The following is a 20,818-nucleotide window of genomic DNA, read 5'->3' on the forward strand; positions in this document are numbered from 1 at the left end:
TATATAAACAATATTTTATATAAAGAACAATTTTTTTTATGATTTTTTGATTGGTTAGAATAATTAAAAAGCAAATATATAAATATATACTAATTAATTATGCAAAATATTGAAATTTTGAAGAAAAATAAAATATTTTTATTTCAGAAAATAATATATTATTTTAGAAGCCTAAAAATATTTTTTGTGTATTTTTTGGATTTTTAAAACTATTTTTAATTAATTTTGCAAAGAAAATTAAAATAAAATAGAAAATAAAAGGATACATGATCAGGTGTGGTATGCATGTGAGTCCATGGTATGAATAGCTTGATCTGATGCGTTGGATGAAGATTTGAGATGATCCAAGGGCTCAGATCATGAAGGAGCATGATATGATGGTGGGGAACATGTGCTGAATCCAAGGAGATTCAAACTTTCTGACTGGGACCCACATGTGCACGCGTGGATGGGAAGACTGGTTGACCAGCCAATGATCAAGAGCCACGCTAGCGGAGGGAAGAGTCAGCTTTGACTGACGAGCCACGCTTGGACGCGTGGTCGTCTTCAACCTCCGTCTCTCTTATTTTTTCAAACAAATAGCGGGGGTTTTAAACCTCCCCTATTTTTATGATAAAAACGCCATTTTTTGGTAGCTTCCCACACCTGCAAAAATAAACGTTAGGAATAAAAACAAATGACCCAGATCCCCTAATTAGGATGCTCTGAGTCCAAATATGATGTTAGTTTCGCTGTTTGAAAGCTGTAGCTATGGATTCGATGGAGTTGAAGTTTTAGCACGTATGAACACTTGTTAATGGCATGGAGTGATTCTCACGTGGGAGCTTACATGTTAAGGCCCAGATCTAGCTTATAGGACCTCATAAACTCAGTGGAATGATTAGATTACATTGAGGTTGATTAAATATAGGAAAACGAAAATTAATTATGTATGAACATGAAGAACACTATGCATGTGTTACGACTCTCATGGGACCATATTAAGGGTTCATTCTTACTTTATATGATCTTAGAAGATGATTGGAATGATTGTTTTGTATTGATATTGATTGGAATATGAAATTTGAAAATTACAAAGTGTATGGAAATTTTGAGAAATTTGATGAGTTTTCTTGCTATGCCTTGCTATATTTTCGTGTGTCTCTTGTTGTTGATGTATTCCACTTCTTTTATAGGCCAAAGGCTGCTTGGAAGTGAAGCTAAGAGTATTGATTGCTTGGTTGAAAGTTTGATTTTTAAATATTAAAAATCCTTGAATATTTGACCAAGTCTTGCTCTCCTTTACTTCTCTTGCCTTGTACCTCATTTGGCTGCAGAAAAATGAAGATTCCTTGGGTGAGTCATGCTTGATTTGTAAGCTACTCTTTATCCATTCATTTTCCTTTTAATTTAATCTTAAAATAAGATAAAATTATGCCAAAAATGGATAAAAAAGGTGTGGGCCTTGTCTTGGTCGTGGGAGGCCCATAATAACATGGCAAAGATGTTTGAACCATGAAAACTTGGCCCCATTTGGAAAAAATACATTTTTGAGCAATGCTGATTTCATGCATTTTCCCAAAATTTAGCCAACTTCAACAAGGTGTAAATCCCTCAATTTATGTCATATGAAGGAGATCTTGCACTTTTTGGAAACCTCAAAGAGTCCTCTAACCAATGTCTTTGGTCTCATGTCAAAATGATTTTTGATGCTCCTTGTGTGTCCTTTTGAAAAAAGTGTCTTTTTGTTGACTTTGAAAATGACCTGTAATGTCTTTGGTCATATTTTTCAAATGGTGAATGCATTGACCATGGGATCAATTGCATTTGAAAGATAATTGAATTTCCTTCAAAATGAGCTTTGGTTTGAATTTTTTGGATGAAGGATGAGAGAGTTATGATCAGTCAAAGTTGAGTTGACTTTTCAGGCAAAAACCCTAATTTTGAATCTTAGGGTTTTGTTGATTTTTGATCTTTCCTTGATGAATTATGATCATCCAATGATCAAATGATGAATCCTTTGACAAAATATGGACTTTGACAAAAAATTTCATTTTTGACTGTCTGTTGACTTTTTTGGTCAAACGGGTCGTCTGTTGACTGTTTGAGCTGCTGACGGTGCGTCTGAGTGAATTGAAGTTTGAAAATTTGTATGATGGTACTTTGAGATATATGGATGTGCATGAAATCCATTTGAGCTCTCAAAAACTTGTTTCTCCTGTAAAAACAAGAAAACCCTAGTCAGGGACTGTTTATGTAGGAGACAGTTAAGCGTACCTGATTTTTGTGCAGTGTTGAGTCTCTGCTAATCGCGTGATATTCAGAAGACTTCTAGAACAAAAATCTTGGAATTTTGAATTGTGAAAGATTGATTTGATTGATGGTACAAAACACTGAGAATTGTACTGCCAGCAGTTTGGCTGTCAACTGACTGTCCAGGTATTGATGTAGCAGTTAGAGTGAAAAATCAACAGTCAAAGTTAATTTTCTTTTTTGTTGTTTTTGTTTTTTGTTTTATGTGAAAAATGAAAGTTTATTTACATGACTTGTTAGAAAAACACAGACATAATAAATAACTAATATTTACTGTATGCGGGCAAAATTACCGATAATAACCCTGAAAATCATTTAATGCACAGAAAAATGAATATTTGACTGGCAGAAAACACATAAAATATTATCTGAGTAATTAAGCAATATTATGACAAATAGTACAACATTTAATACTGACAGTACAAATATTACATACTATATTGAACAGTACGACGAATAAACGGTACATTTAAGAAATAAGAAACACGGCAAATTTTAAGAATGACGATTGATAACCCATGCTACAAATAGTAACATGTAGATGATTGGGAGCATAAGCATCCCAGGTCCACAGTGTTCCGGGCTATGTAGACAGAAGAAAGACATGATCACCGTAGCAATGGTGATGACCATAAGAAAACACGTTTCCCACCGCTTTGCCATTTTGTCGGGGAAGAAGAAAGGATGGATTATGAAGTGGAAATTTGAGAGATGAATTAGAATTTGATGTGAGATTTTATGGAAGAAAATGAGAGGTATTTATAGAATGGAAAGGAGGATAGAGACGTTGGGGAATGATGTGATTCCGTACAAAAGGAAAATTTGAGTGGAAGTAAGATTTGAAAGAAAGTGGAGATAGTGTTGGGAAAAAGAGAGATTTGATTTTTGAAAAAGAGATTTGAAAAGATTTTTTTGAAAATAATGGAATATAGTACAAAAATTAGTGGGAAACAAAAGATAATAATAATCTACTTGTTACCAGTACAGTCTGAGTTTCCTGATTCTGCGCCTGCAAAAAGATTTAACTCTGTACCAATTGTGTCAGTACTATTTATCTGTAAATAAATAAATAGCATGTGTGAAGTAATAAACAGTATTTGGCGTTTGCGTAAGAATAAATTCAACTGCAAGCCAAATTACTGTATAAGAAAAATTCTAAAAACTAAGTATTTAGAATTTGTATGATGGTGCGTCTGAGTGAATTGAAGTTTGAAAATTTGTATGATGGTACTTTGAGATATATGGATGTGCATGAAATCCATTTGAGCTCTCAAAAACTTGTTTCTCCTGTAAAAACAAGAAAACCCTAGTCAGGGACTGTTTATGTAGGAGACAGTTAAGCGTACCTGATTTTTGTGCAGTGTTGAGTCTCTGCTAATCGCGTGATATTCAGAAGACTTCTAGAACAAAAATCTTGGAATTTTGAATTGTGAAAGATTGATTTGATTGATGGTACAAAACACTGAGAATTGTACTGCCAGCAGTTTGGCTGTCAACTGACTGTCCAGGTATTGATGTAGCAGTTAGAGTGAAAAATCAACAGTCAAAGTTAATTTTCTTTTTTGTTGTTTTTGTTTTTTGTTTTATGTGAAAAATGAAAGTTTATTTACATGACTTGTTAGAAAAACACAGACATAATAAATAACTAATATTTACTGTATGCGGGCAAAATTACCGATAATAACCCTGAAAATCATTTAATGCACAGAAAAATGAATATTTGACTGGCAGAAAACACATAAAATATTATCTGAGTAATTAAGCAATATTATGACAAATAGTACAACATTTAATACTGACAGTACAAATATTACATACTATATTGAACAGTACGACGAATAAACGGTACATTTAAGAAATAAGAAACACGGCAAATTTTAAGAATGACGATTGATAACCCATGCTACAAATAGTAACATGTAGATGATTGGGAGCATAAGCATCCCAGGTCCACAGTGTTCCGGGCTATGTAGACAGAAGAAAGACATGATCACCGTAGCAATGGTGATGACCATAAGAAAACACGTTTCCCACCGCTTTGCCATTTTGTCGGGGAAGAAGAAAGGATGGATTATGAAGTGGAAATTTGAGAGATGAATTAGAATTTGATGTGAGATTTTATGGAAGAAAATGAGAGGTATTTATAGAATGGAAAGGAGGATAGAGACGTTGGGGAATGATGTGATTCCGTACAAAAGGAAAATTTGAGTGGAAGTAAGATTTGAAAGAAAGTGGAGATAGTGTTGGGAAAAAGAGAGATTTGATTTTTGAAAAAGAGATTTGAAAAGATTTTTTTGAAAATAATGGAATATAGTACAAAAATTAGTGGGAAACAAAAGATAATAATAATCTACTTGTTACCAGTACAGTCTGAGTTTCCTGATTCTGCGCCTGCAAAAAGATTTAACTCTGTACCAATTGTGTCAGTACTATTTATCTGTAAATAAATAAATAGCATGTGTGAAGTAATAAACAGTATTTGGCGTTTGCGTAAGAATAAATTCAACTGCAAGCCAAATTACTGTATAAGAAAAATTCTAAAAACTAAGTATTTCATATATCAGGATCTTTGTTGAAATAAAAATCCATGATTATATGAGACTTTTAATTTTCAGAGAAGGAAGCACTCTTCCACGAATCCACGCAGGATCAACAGAAGATTGAGTTCTTACAGAAGCTTCCAAATATTGCTTAACAGCCTTGTGAAGTTCTGCTTGGAACAAGATAGCAAAGCCTTCCACCTGAATTCTTCTGGTCAGAATATCTGGGGAGATTACAGGAACCGAAGTTACCTTCGTGATAAGTTCCAGTCTTAGCAGATCAAAAGCATTGATGACATGCCCTTGAATGGCTCCAAAGAATTTGGACGTTCCAATAGTCCTTAGAGAGTCCATCAAATCACTTTCTATCAGAATGTCTGAGATCATTCTGGCGAAAGGAATAGTATTTATTTGAAGATGAGGATACTTCTCACGTTCTTCATCTCTTGACTCTTCAATAGCCATCTTCAGATTCTGAAACAGAATGTTGGAGATGTTCAGTTCAATTTTTCTTCCAATGCAGAAGAGAGTGTATTTGTGATCAGGACTAATGTACATGGAGGATAATGATCTTCTTCTACGATGAAGAGATCCCAGAATAATTTCAGCCTAGACTTGATAGAACGCCCTCAATGTACCAGTTTGGTGAGATTGAAGACCAGTAGCATAAGATATTTGTCCTTCAACCTGTGGCCAACTAACTCTGGCAGGAAGTGGACCAGTACATCCTTCTTCATCATCCAGGTTGTACAGCTTCCTTATCAATTTCTCAGTAATCACAACTTCATGCCCTAACACGAAGGAGATGATTGCAGTTGGAGTAACCGTTGCATGAGCCCAGAAATCTTTTACAAGAGCCAGATAAATTGGTCCAACCAATCTATCAAGGTAATTTGACCATCCTTGTGCCATTGTCTTTGCTTCAGGTTTGAAACCATGTGCTCTCAGATTTTCAAAGTCCACTGAAGACTCACAAAGAACTTCCATCTCTGCAGTAGGAATGGAGCAGGTCTTCAACGGAGCATACCCATGCTTGCTAAACACCAGATGAGTGGAAGAAACTTTTGCTTGGCTTGAGGAACTTGACGAAGGATTCATGATGAGATGCTAAGTTGCAGACACAAACTAGGGTTTATGCGATGAATGCAAAAAGAGAGGGACGAATGAAGAGAGAGAGTGAAAAGAATGAAAAGAAGATGAAGAGAGGTATTTAAAAGATTGAATAAGAGAAAAAATAATAAATGCAATATGGTTTAAACGAAATGATTTCAGAAAAACATGACATCAATTTTCATTTAATGAGATGTGACGTTAGGAGAGATAAAGTGACAAAATGAAATGATTTGCACAGTTACCTAGGGCGGCGTCTCCTCAACTGCACGCATGCTTGTCCAAAAATAGTGAACACGTGTTCCTTTTCAGGAAAAACTGGTGACAGCTGTTTTACTTTAAAAGAGATTCTGAATCAACTTAGATAATAAAACGTTAGTAATAACAGAATCAGAACTTCTAATTGATCATTATCAGAACTTCTTATAAACACATAATCTCGACACATTTCAGAATTTAACCATACATGAGATCTTCTCATCTTCTCATTCTAGGCATAAATCCATACTGATATTCTTCAGAATGAACTTAAACCTATCTTCAGCAAGGGGTTTTGTAAAGATATCAGCCCATTGATGGTCTGTATCCACAAAGTTTAAGGAGAGAACACCCTTTTGAACATAGTCCCTAATGAAATGATGTTTAATCTCAATATGTTTAGCTTTGGAATGTAAGATAGGATTCTTAGATAAACATATGGCAGAAGTATTATCACAGAAGATAGGAATGTTACTCTCATATATTTGATAATCTTCTAGCTGACTCTTCATCCAGAGCATTTGTGTGCTACAACCAGCAGCAGCAACATATTCTGCTTCTGTTGTTGAGAGGGCAATGGTAGCTTGCTTCTTGCTGTACCAGGAGATCAGATGACTTCCTAGAAATTGACAACTTCCAGAAGTACTTTTCCTTTCAATTCTATCTCCAGCATAGTCAGCATCACAAAATTCTACTCAGTTGTATTCTTTAGATCTTCTGTAGACTAAACCAACATTAGTAGTACCTTTCAGATACCTCATAATTCTCTTAACAGCAGTTAAGTGAGATTCTCTAGGATCTGATTGGAATCTAGCGCAGAAACAAACACTGAATAGAATGTCAGGTCTAGAAGCAGTTAAATATAGAAGAGATCCAATCATACCTCTGTACAACTTCTGATCTACCTTCTTACTTACCTCATCCTTACCTAGAACACACGTTGGATGCATAGGAGTTTTGGCTTCTTTGCTTTCAGAAAGATTAAACTTCTTCAGAAGTTCTTTCACATACTTCGTTTGATGAACATAAGTACCATCAGAAGTTTGATTGATTTGAATCCCAAGAAAATACTTGAGTTCACCCATCATACTCATTTCAAATTCAGCCTCCATAGACTTAGCAAACTCCTTTCCAAGTGAAGCATTAGATGTTCCAAAAATAATATCATCAACATAAATTTGATAAATTAAAATGTCCTTCTTAGATGTTTTACAGAAGAGAGTCGTATCCACTTGTCCTCTAGTGAAACCATTGTCCAGAAGGAAAGAACTTAATCTTTTGTACCAAGCTCTAGGAGCTTGCTTCAATCCATACAATGATTTCTTAAGTTTGAAAACATGTTCTGGAGACTTAGAGTCTTCAAAACCAGGAGGTTGGTGGACATAGACTTCCTCATCTATATAACCATTTAAGAAGGCACTCTTAACATCCATCTGATACAGAGTGATGTTATGCTGAGTGGCAAAAGAAATTAATAAGCGAATAGATTCTAACCTGGCCACTGGTGCAAAGGTTTCAGTATGGCTTTGTTTCTTACCACTTCTCCCTTCTCACTAAGCTTGTTTCTGAAAACCCACTTTGTACCAATGATGTTGAATCCTTTTGGTCTAGGAACCAAATCCTATACATCATTCCTTGTAAACTGATTTAGTTCTTCTTGCATGGCAATTATCCGGTCTAGATCTTCTAGAGCTTGATCAACAGAAGTTGGCTCGATTAAAGAAACAAGACCTAATTGACATTCTGCATTGTTCTTAAGGAATGCTCTGGTTCTAATAGGATCATATTTCTTTCCAAGGATCACATCTTCTGAGTGAGCTGAGGTGAGTCTAGAAGATCTTCTTACTGTTGGCTCTTCATAAATTTTGAGATTCTCTAAAGATGCAACAACTTGATCTTCTGATTCTTTGCTTCTGAAACTTTGCTTCTTGGTTCTACAGCTTCTGATATATCAATATCTATATCTGCAAAATTCTCAAACTGCTTTGGCTTTTCAAGACCAAGCTTATCATCAAATCTGATATTGATTGATTCTTCTACAACCAATGTTTCAGTGTTGTATACTTTGTAGCCTTTTGAGCGTTCAGAATATCCAAGAAGGAAACATTTTTGTGCCTTAGAATCAAACTTACCAAGATGATCTTTAGTATTCAGAATAAAACAAACACATCCAAAAGGATGAAAATATGAAATATTGGGCTTTCTGTTCTTCCACAATTCATAAGGAGTCTTATTTAGAATAGGTCTTATAGAGATTCTATTCTGAATATAACATGCAGTGTTTATTGCTTCTGCCCAGAAGTGCTTAGCCATATTGGTTTCATTTATCATGGTTCTGGCCATTTCTTGTAGAGTCCTATTCTTTCGCTCTACAACTCCATTTTGCTGTGGAGTTCTAGGGCAGGAGAAATCATGGGCAATACCATTTTCTTTGAAGAACTCCTCAAAGAATCTGTTCTCAAATTCACCAGCATGATCACTTCTGACCTTTATGATTTTGCACTCCTTCTCAGATTGAATCTGAGTGCAGAATTCAAAGAAGACTGAATGAGACTCATCCTTGTGTTTTAAGAACTTTACCCATGTCCAGCGGCTATAATCATCTACGATGACTAATCCATATTTCTTCCCTCTAAAAGATGCTGTTTTGACTGGTCCAAACAGATCAATGTGCAGAAGTTCTAACGGCCTTGAGGAAGAGACAACATTCTTAGATTTGAATCCGGTTTGGAGAACTTGCCCTTCTGACATGCTTCACAAAGAGCATTTGATTTGTATTTCAGATTTGGGAGTCCTCTGACCATATTTAGTTTGTTAATCTGAGAAATCTTTCTCAAACTAGCATGTCCTAATCTTCTGTGCCAGACCCATTGCTCTTCAGAAACAGACATAAGGCAAGTCACCTTCTGCTTCTCAAGATCAGAAAGATCAATCTTATAACTGTTGTTCTTTCTCTTGCCTGTAAATAGGATTGAGCCATCCTTCTGACTTACAGCCTTGCAAGACTCTTGATTGAAGATTATGTCATAACCATTGTCACTTAATTGACTTATGGACAATAAGTTATGCGCTAATCCTTCTACAAGAAGTACATTAGTTATGGAAGGAGAGTTACCAATACTTATGGTTCCAGAGCCAATAATCTTGCCCTTCTGATCTCCTCCAAACTTGACTTCTCCACCAGATTTAAGCACCAGGTCTTGGAACATAGACCTTCTTCCCGTCATGTGTCGCGAGCACCCAGAGTCCAGGTACCGTGACATTTTGTGCTTTGTCTTCTTTGCTGCTAAGGATATCTGCAACAGAAATTATCTTCTCCTTAGGTACCCACAGTTTCTTAGGTCCTTTCTTGTTAATGTTCCTCAAGTTCTGATTGAACTTGGGTTTAGCATGATAAATAACAGGAGGAACAGCATGATATTCTTTAGGTTTGGCAGCCTGATATTTTTTAGGTTGTGTCACATGCTTCTTGGTGTGTGTAGTGTTAAAGTTTTTAGCATGTGAAGTGAGCCTAATATCATATGAGTGGCCATATTTGAAGTGATCATACAATGGCTTGTATGTGATTTTCAAATAATCTACAGGTTCAAATTTACGTGGGATATCACCCTCATACCCAACGCCAATCCTTTTGTTTCCAGAAACACCATATATCATAAAAGCAAGATGACTTCTGCCAATACTTCTAGATAGAAACTTTCTGAAGCTCGAGTCATATTCTTTCAGAATATGATTGAGACTAGGAATGGATTTTTCTGATTCAGAAGGAGATCCAATATCTTTGGATAATTTTAAAACTTTTTCCTTTAGTTCAGAATTTTCCACTTCCAGCTTCTTAGTTTCAAATTCAAATAGCTTTTTCAGCTTTTTGTATTTGATACTAATATGAGCCTTGAGTTCCAGAAGTTCAGTTAAACTGGAAACTAACTCTTCTCTAGATAGTTCAGAAAATACCTCTTCAGAATCTGATTCTGATATAGATTCTGATCCGTCATCCACTATGGCCATCAGTGCAAGGTTTGCCTGCTTGCCTTCAGAGTCTGATTCTGATTCTGATTCTGAATCATCCCATGTTGCCATAAGACCTTTCTTCTTATGAAACTTCTTCTTGGGATTCTCCTTCTGAAGTTTTGGACATTCATTCTTGAAGTGTCCAGGCTCATTGCATTCATAGCAGATGACCTTCTTCTTGTCAGATCTTCTGCCTCCAGAAGATTCTCCTCTTTCAGGCTTCTTTAAACTTCTGAAGCTTTTGAACTTCCTTTGCTTGCTCTTCCAGAGTTGGTTTACCCTTCTGGAGATCATGGACAGTTCATCTTCTTCTTCTGATTCTGATTCTTCAGAATCTACTTCTTCAGCCTGAAAAGCGTTAGTGCATTTTTTATAATTGGATTTTAATGCAATAGACTTACCTTTCTTCTGAGGTTCATTAGCATACAGCTCAATTTCATGACTCCTCAGAGCACTGATCAATTCTTCAAGAGAGACTTCATTCAGATTCTTGGCAATTTTGAAAGCAGTCACCATAGGACCCCATCTTCTTGGCAAGCTTCTGATGATCTTCTTGACATGATCAGCCCTTGTGTATCCCTTGTCAAGAACTCTCAATCCAGCAGTTAGCGTTTGAAATCTTGAGAACATCTTCTCAATATTTTCATCATCCTCCATCTTAAAGGCTTCATATTTCTGGATCAAGGCAAGAGCTTTAGTCTCCTTGACTTGGGCATTTCCTTCATGGGTCATTTTCAATGACTCATATATATCATAGGCAGTTTCACTGTTAGATATCTTCTCATATTCAGCATGAGAGATAGCATTCAGCAAAACAATCCTACACTTATGATGATTTTTGAATTGCTTCTTTTGATCATCATTCATTTCTTGTCTTGTAAGCTTTACACCAGTAGCTTTCACTGGATGTTTGTAACCATCCATCAGCAGATCCCATAAGTCACCATCTAGTCCAAGGAAGTAACTTTCAAGTTTATCTTTCCAGTATTCAAAGTTTTCACCATCAAATACTGGTGGTCTAGTATAACCATTGTTACCATTTCCATTGTTTTGCTTAGCTGAGTCAGATGTAGATGTATTTGTTGGATTTTCAACAGACATCTTGACTTAAGCGTTTTTCTCTTCCTGAATCTTTTCTAAACACGGTTAAGTGCTTGCACCTTAGAACCGGCGCTCTGATTCCAATTGAAGGATAGAAAAACACTTAGAAAGGGGGGGTTTGAATAAGTGTAGCTTTTAAAACTTTTAAGATAAAAACAATTTGCACAATGATTTTTATCCTGGTTCGTTGTTAACTAGACTACTCCAGTCCACCCCCTTGGAGTGATTTACCTCACCTGAGGATTTAATCCACTAATCACACAAGATTACAATGGTTTTCCACTTAGACAACTTCTAAGTCTTCTAGAGTATACTGATCACAACCTGATCACTCTAGGAACAAACTGCTTAGATACCCTCTAAGACTTTCTAGAGTATACTGATCAACAACCTGATCACTCTAGTTCTTACAACTTAATATAAACAAATTCGTTTAAGAGTTACAATGCTTCTTATAAAGCTATTATCACAACTGTGATTTTCTCTTAAGTTTAAGCTTAATCTCACTAATATATTACAACAGTAATGTAGTGAGGTTGAAGATGAAGTTTGAGAGCTTTTTGAATTTGACAGCGTTTCTGTATATTTGCGCAGATGTATTATTCAGAATTTGTAACCTTGCTTCTCATCAGAACTTCAATATATAGGCGTTTAATAGCTACTAACGTTCCCTTTGTCAGACAGCGTAGCCTGCCATCTTGTACTTGCTTCTGATCTGATGTTTGTGTAAACAATGTTTAAATATCATCAGAGTCAAACAGCTTGGTGCAGAGCATCTTCTTGTCTTCTGACCTTGAAGTGCTTCTTAGCGTGATACCATGAGAACTTCAGTGCTTCTGCTTCTGATCCCAAGTCCTTCTGATGCTTCCATAGATCATGTTCTGATTCTGCTTGACCATCTTCTGATGTCTTGCCAGACCATGTTCTGATGTTGCATGCTGAAGCTTCTGAGTCAGTGCTTCTTGCGCTGATTTTGTGCATACTCTTTATATAATTCCTGAAATGGAAATTGCATAGTATTAGAGTACCACATTATCTCATACAAAATTCATATACATTGTTATCATCAAAACTAAGAATATTGATCAGAACAAATCTTGCTCTAACACTATTGTCGTGTCGGTCTTTATGATGTAGTGATGCTTATCACTTTAATTGTTAGTCTGTGTTATGCCTATGATTGGCTTTTGATGACGAAACATTTAAGGCTGGGTTTCATGATATGTAAGGCTCCCGGACAGTGTGGTATCAGAGCCTGCACAGAAGGAAGGGGTGCATATGGTATGAATATAATAAAGAGAGTGAGTAAGGGAGAAAACCTCTTATACATGGAAACCTCTGAACCAAACACTCAACCTATTACTACTACCTCTTCTTTATCGCTTCCAAAACTCTGTAAAAAGACTTTGTCCCATAAAATAGAAAACCTTGTTGAGTATTCTCACGTTCCGGAAGATGCTCAAATTGCCGAAACAATACCTCCTCTGTTAAGTCCGTACAACATCTTCAAAGGACAAAGAAGTGTCACCAGAACCATCCGAAATCTCATCTCTACAAATCGCCCTCATATGAAAGAATACGTCCAATCATCTCGATTAGACCAATGCAGCTTAAGAGCTACAAACCAAGAACAATATGTAGATCTAGAAATTCCCCAGTATCTCATTAACCATTGGAAGACTGAAGGATATACAGCCTTACACTTTGGAGCTGTTAGACTCATCCTCTCTCTTCATGGAAGGAAGAACCAACCTGTTTTTTGCAAAATAGCTCTACTGGACTCCAGCTATCTCCACTATGAGAATGATGTGATAGGAACTGTTCTTACTACACTTCATGCAGGAAGCATGGTTCTCACCATCTTTCCAAACTATAACGTGAGTCTTAGTGATAGTACTTTGTCCACCAAACTGAAAGTACAGGTCCAGATCACCGGATCTGACCAAGTTCCAGAAGCCATGTCAGCTACCCTCCATCATCAGATAATATACCGCTTACAAAATCACTCGATAGATCTTCCTCTCTCAGGATGCTCTTCTGATTCACTATTAGTTGTCACTAACAGAGAAGAAGATGTACCCTCCATAGTTCAGATTCCACGAAGAATCACAAGGGAAGAATTAACCCAGCTAATTCCCCTTGAATGGATAACCAACTACGAAAAACTCCATGCTGACAAAAGACCTATCCAATCTCAAGAAGCTACTTTCAGAAGATCTGTTGACAAGAGGGTCAAGACGATTTTCAAAAAGCCAGACGAAGGATCGAGCTCGATATCTCCGATCTTCCAGACAATGATGATTCAACCAATTCTCAAAGAAGACTGGTGTCCTATCTATGCTGTTACAACAGAAGGAAAACCCATCTACACTGATAAAATAGATGGCCACTTCATTTGGGATGTTGATCCAACAAAGTGTGACCCAGATTGTGACTGCTGGATGCATGACAATGATATTGACAGGGATATCATTCTTCCCAAGACAAAGAAAAAAGGAAGGTGTAAACCCTCCCCATCTCCTCAAAGGAGATCTGATCCAGACAATGGTCCATGGGTAGGAATCCATGGGAAAAAGAAACCCCTCTGCATCTATGAGGAAGGACTTAAAATCCTCGGGAAAGAAGGGTTGTTACCACCAGATGATCCAACTCTTATTTCATGGTCACCAATTCCTTGTTTTATGTATTCCAATGCAACTCAGGAGTACGACAGGCAATTCCCTGCTTTGGAAAGAAAGATGGATCCAATAACAGGAAGAACATCTAAACCCTTCCTTCATCCGAGTGAAGTTCAACCTGATGGGAAATTTGAACCATCAACTCAAGCTGAAGAAGTTCTCAACTGGCAATCAGAAAATATGGTTTCTCAAAATGAAATTCTTCAAAACCTTGATAAAAAGGTAGATAAAATTGCTGAAAAAATAGACGAAACTGATGAGAACCTCACAGTCTTATCCCAAAAAATCCAGAAACATTACAGAAGCCTGAAAGCCCAAGTTTCCCAGCTGGATCGAGATTTGCGACAGATGTTAGAAGAAAGAACTTTTGGCAAAACATTTGACCAAAAGGAAAGAGAAATCAGAAGTCTACAAGGCCAAGTAAAAGAAATAGATGATTTCTTGAAAGCCTCTCATGAACGAAAGCCCAAGCCGGTTGAAAATTCTTTCTTTAACCCTCCTTCTTTTCCTACATATTTCAAACAACTAGAAAGGCCTTCTCCTTTCTATCCCACCTATATTTCACCACCACCAAACCAGGCCAAATACATACCTACAGCCTACAGACCAAGATCTTCCAGAACTACTTCTACCTCAAAGATGAAGGGGAAAGCTGCCTGCTTAAGCGCTTCATCCTCAGACTCCCTAGATATTACTGAAACACTTCCTCCAAATATCCAAAAGGAAGAAGAAGCTCCTGAAAAAGGTTTCCAAGCCATGGCAATCACAACAAACTATGAATCTCCTCGAAAAAATTACTCCAACACATCAAAACAAAAGGCAGATGAGTCTTCCTCAAATGGTGACAACGACTTTGATGAAGAATCATCTTCTGATGAAACATTAAAGTCCTTTTCAAATAGATCAGAATCCGAAGACAACTTTATCCCAAGACTCTTCATGGCAAATGTAAAAGATGAAGAATCTTATTTTGAAGAGGAGACTCCTGAAGAAACCTTACTCCCTGAAAAGACTAAACCAAATGGTGGTCCTTGGTTCACCTTTGATGATATTCCACCGAGCCGTTGGAGAAAGAGACTACTTGAATTTGGAGCCTGGCTTGACACCCAGATGATGAAAACAAGTGCCGACAGCTATAAGATCATTGAAGAATTTTGCTGTAGAATGACAGGCACGATGAAAGAATGGTATCACAATCTTGGAGCCTTCAAACAAGATGAGTTACATCGTCTTGAAACTACAGCTAATATTCTTGGAGTTCTTCACCGAGAATTTATCGGTGATATGGAGATATTTGATAGAAAAAATAGACAAGAATTCTTTGAGATGAAGTGTTGCTCTCTCAAAACAAAGGACCTCGACAAACATTATCACAGGATGGCACAGAGGTATTACGTCCTTAATGGATACAATGACCCCAGTCTCAAGAATACATATGTCTCATCCCTACCACAAGAACTCCAGCTAGAAATTCACAGGATGTTAGCCGCAGCTCAAAAGGATATTAAAACCATGAGTCTTGGACAGATTCATCAGGTGACGTTAGAAGCACTTGAAAAGCTTTGCAGTTTTCATCACCAATTTTCAGAAGTGATAGAACAGAAGTCAAGGTTCACCCAAGCATGTAAGAAGCCTTACCTGGAGATTAAATGTAAAGACAAAAGGTGTAGCTGTACAACAAAAAAGAAATATAAAAAACACACCAAATCTCACAGGACCTTCAAAGGAAAGAAAAGAAAAAATATGAAGTTCTTTAGAAGAAAGTCTTTCAGAGGGAAAGGGAAAAATCAGAGATGCTTTATTTGTGGAAAAAAGGGGCATTTCTCTAAAGAATGTCCTAATAATACCCATAAAGCTGCAAAACTGATTAACTCTCTCCAACCTCTAGAAGGGGATTTGGAATCTTTATACTCTGAACAAAGCTCGGCTGATGAAGAAATAGTCTTTGCACTTCAAGACTCTTCGTCTGATGAAGCATCATTTTCAGAGTCAGAAGATGACAGACATCTCCCTGTTTATTCCTTCAAAGAGATAAGCAGTTCCCTTCCTACAACCCCACTTCCTTGTGTTGAAGTTCACGTCCTTGCAACAAAGTATTCTCGTCCGAAGAAGGTTATAGCTTATATGGACACTGGGGCTCAGATTACAATGATGAATCCCAGCATTCTCCCAATAGAATCATGGGAATCACATGCCGCATACTTTGTAGCAGCAGATGGAAAAGTTTTCAAGAAAAATTTAATGACCAAGGAAAAAATAGGAATTAAATTTTTCCCAGACTGCATAGTCTGGACCAAGGTCATCGGCAGTAATCTCCCTAACAAAGACATTGTGGTAGGAATGGATGTCTACTCGGCAGCAAGTAAACTTCAGATTCTCCCCACTGGAATCAAATTTAAAAGAGAATTCAAATCCTATTCTGGGATATTGAAGCTATATTCACTTGCTAAGATTCCTGCTGGCTATGAGGAAATCAAGTCCAACCTTCTCAAACTATGTGCAGATAGCCATGAAAAATTCCAACACCCAAAACCTCTACGGAAGAATAAAGACTTTTTCGTTCAACTTCCCTTCAAGCTCAACGAAGATGTTAATCCAACTAAAGCCACCCATCCAGGAATGAGTCCATCAGATTACAAATTAGCCAGAGAAGAATGCAATCAGCTGCTCAAACAAGGCTTGATAGAGCCCATTAAATCAGAATGGGCTTGCCAAGCATTCTATGTAGAAAAGAGGTCTGAAAAGTTGAGGGGAAAAAAGAGGCTAGTAATTGATTACAAACCTCTAAATCATTTTCTAAAGGATGATAAATTTCCCATTCCAAAAGCCTCATCCTTGAATGTTTTCATCAAAGATGCTCAGATTTATTCTAAGTTTGACCTCAAGTCAGGATTCTGGCAATTGGGTATCGATCCCGAGGATCGTTACAAGATGGCGTTTTGCATTCCTAACGCCCAGTATCAGTGGACGGTATTACCATTTGGACTTAAAGTGGCTCCGTCACTCTTCAAAAGGCCATGAACAGAATTTTTGAGCCCATCCTCAACAGTATCCTCATCTATATTGATGATGTACTGCTATTCTCAAAAAATGAAAAAACCCATAAACAATTATTGGGCCAATTCCTTCAAATATCCCAACAACATGGAATGATGCTCTCTGAAAAGAAAAGTCAATTAGGACAGACAGAAATTGATTTTTTAGGCATGCACTTCTCCCAAGGGAAATACCAACCCCAACCTCACATTGCTCAAGAATTGTTAAACTTTCCTGATGAAAATCTCACAGTCAAACAAATCCAACAATTTCTCGGTATAATTAATTATATCCGGGATTTCCTACCAAAACTAGCAAAGTACACTAGTCCTCTATCCCAAATGCTGAAGAAAAAACCTCCGCCGTGGGGAACACAGCAAACTGAGGCAGTGAAAGCTTTGAAAAAGATCGCACAAACTCCTCCTGCACTGAAGATCCCTGGAGATGGAAAAAGAATTCTTCAGACTGATGCTAGTGATCACTATTGGGGAGCAGTTCTGATAGAAGAACTCGAAGGGAAAAGATACTATTGTGGTCATGCCAGTGGCCAATTCAAAGAAGCTGAAAAACATTATCACACCACATACAAAGAAGCACTTGCAGTAAAAATGGGAATCCAAAAGTTTGACTTCCACCTAAGAGGCTACCAATTTGAAGTCCAGATGGACAACTCTTCATTCCCTAAGATCCTTGAATTCAAAAATAAAATGCCCCCTGATCCTCAAACTCTCAGGCTCAAAGATTGGTTTGCCAGATATGATTTCTCGGTGAAACATATCAAAGGAACTCAGAACCTTATCCCTGATCTACTATCTCGACCCATGAAACCCATCCAAATCATCACGGCCAAACACACTTTCCCTCTAATTCTTATGGTCAAACCACTACCAACCCGGGCATCCACAACAAAGAATCTTCCTCCAGGAATAACGATGTCTTCTTCACCGTCCCAGCTCAAACAATATGCCAGAAACAACCTCTTTTATTACATGACAAAGATCATAAGAAATAAATTTCCAGATCATAGTCCTTATTTCCCAGATACACCATTCCTCCTACCAATCCTGATAAACCCAAATAAATTCACAAAGAATCATTTGTGGTATATCTGGTGTGCCACCTGTTTGTATTATATGCCTGTTCTTATTCCCACTGAGGCCATGTATCAACATATAATGGACCCTGAGAAACACAAGTCTTTGATTTGGACTACTGGTATTCTCCATTACAATGGTGGAGGGATCAATTAAAACCAGTCATGGATGAGGTCACAGAACGAAGATTATCTTCAGAAGATATTGGCAAACTCAAGTCTGTTTTCTTTCTACACAGACCCTATATGACAGATCCTACAACAAAGCTGCTTAACTACAAGAGTTATGTTCACCTATGGGAAACCATTGATGAATATCCTCCCAGTCTAAAAGTCACAAAGGAATTGTTGGAGTATGTTAACTACATCAATCTCCATGATCCAAAAGGCTACGATGTTAGTTCTACTTGCATACATCATGAAAAGTCCAGAAAACCAGAAATTGGGGAATGCTCAGCCCAAGCCACACAAGAAAAACCAGATTCACCAATGGAAGCTGAATTCTCTGAAGGACGGGTGGCAGAAGCTAATGCGAGATTATCGGATCACACTTACATGATGGACGACATCTGGCTGAATGAGTCATCTCGATATGAAGACTGCTTTTCTGATGGAAACTTATCCGATCAGAATATGTCCCCCTCTCATGAACCTATTATCAAAGACTAAATGGACAAGTGTTTTTGAAAAATCACAATAAATGGACAAGTGTCCTCCAAAAATCTCTAGCATGGTCATGAATAGTAACTTTTGTCTTTTTGTATAATAAGACTACAATAATGTAATCCATAAGGGATAAGTGTGTCGTAAAAGGCATTCATATAATTTGAAATGCCATGTTTGTGAATAGTGTTACTTTTGTCTTATTTGCCCCTCCTTGGCTATAAAAGGAGCACTCTTGTAACATATTTTCATCAAGCAATCATAAATAACTTCTCTTGTGTGCTTAAGAACAAATATGTTCTAAAAATCTCTTCTTTCTCCCTCAAAGCTTTAGTTATTGTATTCATATCATAATTCCCCCATAGATGGAAGTATGCTCTACACCTGCCTCTTTATGAGGATCTTGTGTATCAGAAAACATCTGACCATTGATCCATACTACGGTCCTTGCTGTTATGAAATTTCAGTTTTAATTGTTAGTCTGTGTTATGCCTATGATTGGCTTTTGATGACGAAACATTTAAGGCTGAGTTTCATGATATGTAAGGCTCCCGGACAGTGTGGTATCAGAGCCTGCACAGAAGGAAGGGGTGCATATGGTATGAATATAATAAAGAGAGTGAGTAAGGGAGAAAACCTCTTATACATGAAACCTCTGAACCAAACAGTCACATTTTGTACCTACTACACTAGCATCTCTTATGCTAGTTAAAGTATTATATGAATATCTTTTTGCCTTTTTCAAAAAAAATATTAAAATAAATAACAAAACAACAACCACACAAAGTACTCATGTGATAAAAAGAGCAGAACAACAAGAACCACACAACACACGACCTTTCTTCTTCTTGCAAAAGGACTCGGTCCTCTCTCTCTCCTTTCACACAGTAACAACAAATATGTTTCATGATTTAGAACTCATCTCACACAAATCACAACAATCTAATCAGATGCCAAAGAAAATATGGAAAAATGAACCTTACCGAAGCAAAATCGGTTCTGTTGCAATTGTGGTTGGTGTGGTCCGATGGAGCCTGGTTGCAGTGTTGGATCGGTCACGGGATCGGTGAGGTTCTTCCAACTTAGCTTTTTTCTTTAATCTCTCTCTTCTTCTCTTCAGATTCGACAAGACTGCAATGTTGAAGAACCAGTTCTGATCCGCGTGCATCTTAATCGGGAGTCAGGAATGGCGGTGATGAATCTGCGCGGGGAGCTTCCGTCGGCAGAACAGTGAACGGCCGTCGTTGGTGTCGTTGTAGTGGATCGCCGGAAACGGCTCTGCTATGGTGGAGGGATTTGATTTCAAAACTTCCTCCTTCTCCTTTGCTTATGATCTTAGCTCTGTTGTGCTGTTGGGATTTCCTGCAAAAATTTACACAAATTGATGTTATGATATTTTACAGATTATGTTGTTTAGAAAATATGAGAGAGTTTGTAAGGCTAAGAATGAATCTTGTTTTGAGAAGGTTGAAGTATTGTTGTATTGTTATAACAAACTATTGTCATGATTTTTGTGTTGTAGTGGTAAGCATGGAAATTTTAAGCACGATCATTGTTTATGAAATTTGGAATTTTGAATCTGTTAAGAGATATTGGTTTCGGCGATGATCATTGGTTCTATTTATCGTGAATGCCTCCCAATGGAATAGAATTGGTCTCTATTTATATTACATTAAGATTAGGTTAAAATATTACAAAAGGAAAAAGAACAATTTTAATGATAATAAATCACTAATAACTAGGGGTGATCGTATCCGAACCAATCCAAAAGCAAAACCGCAAATCGAACCAATCCAAACCGAAACCGCAAAAAACCGCGTTTGGTTTGGATGATTTTGGATGGTTTTTGGACTGAACCGCACGGTTTGGTTTGGTTTGCGGTTTTTATTTCACGAAACCGAACGGAACCGAACCAAACCGCATATTTAACTTAAGTTTTAAATTTTTATAATTAATTTATTATCTTTCCAAATTCAATTGCACACAGCCACATCTAACGTTTTGAATTTTAATAATTAATTTATTAACTTAAGTTT

The 20,818-nt window shown here is 37.1% G+C and overlaps 1 protein-coding gene across 1 annotated transcript; it reads right to left on the reverse strand.

Moving 5' to 3' along the window:
* Positions 1–2,102: 2,102 nt before the first annotated feature.
* LOC131638272 (uncharacterized) lies at positions 2,103–20,427 on the reverse strand. The gene is made up of 2 exons (XM_058908824.1): positions 19,766–20,427; positions 2,103–12,309 (listed from the first exon to the last, which is right to left on the reverse strand). Exon 2 carries the CDS (start codon positions 11,310–11,312, stop codon positions 9,387–9,389), a length of 1,926 nt encoding a protein of 641 aa, XP_058764807.1. The 5' UTR covers positions 11,313–12,309; positions 19,766–20,427; the 3' UTR covers positions 2,103–9,386.
* Between the last annotated feature and the right edge of the window lie 391 nt (positions 20,428–20,818).

This window comes from Vicia villosa, unplaced genomic scaffold, assembly GCF_029867415.1.
Source record: "Vicia villosa cultivar HV-30 ecotype Madison, WI unplaced genomic scaffold, Vvil1.0 ctg.002239F_1_1, whole genome shotgun sequence".
Classification (NCBI taxonomy): Eukaryota; Viridiplantae; Streptophyta; class Magnoliopsida; order Fabales; family Fabaceae; genus Vicia; species Vicia villosa.

What these genes read in the sequence shown, in the direction of transcription:
- LOC131638272 (XM_058908824.1), bottom strand. Translation starts at nt 11,312, where the DNA reads ATGTCTGTTGAAAATCCAACAAATACATCTACATCTGACTCAGCTAAG.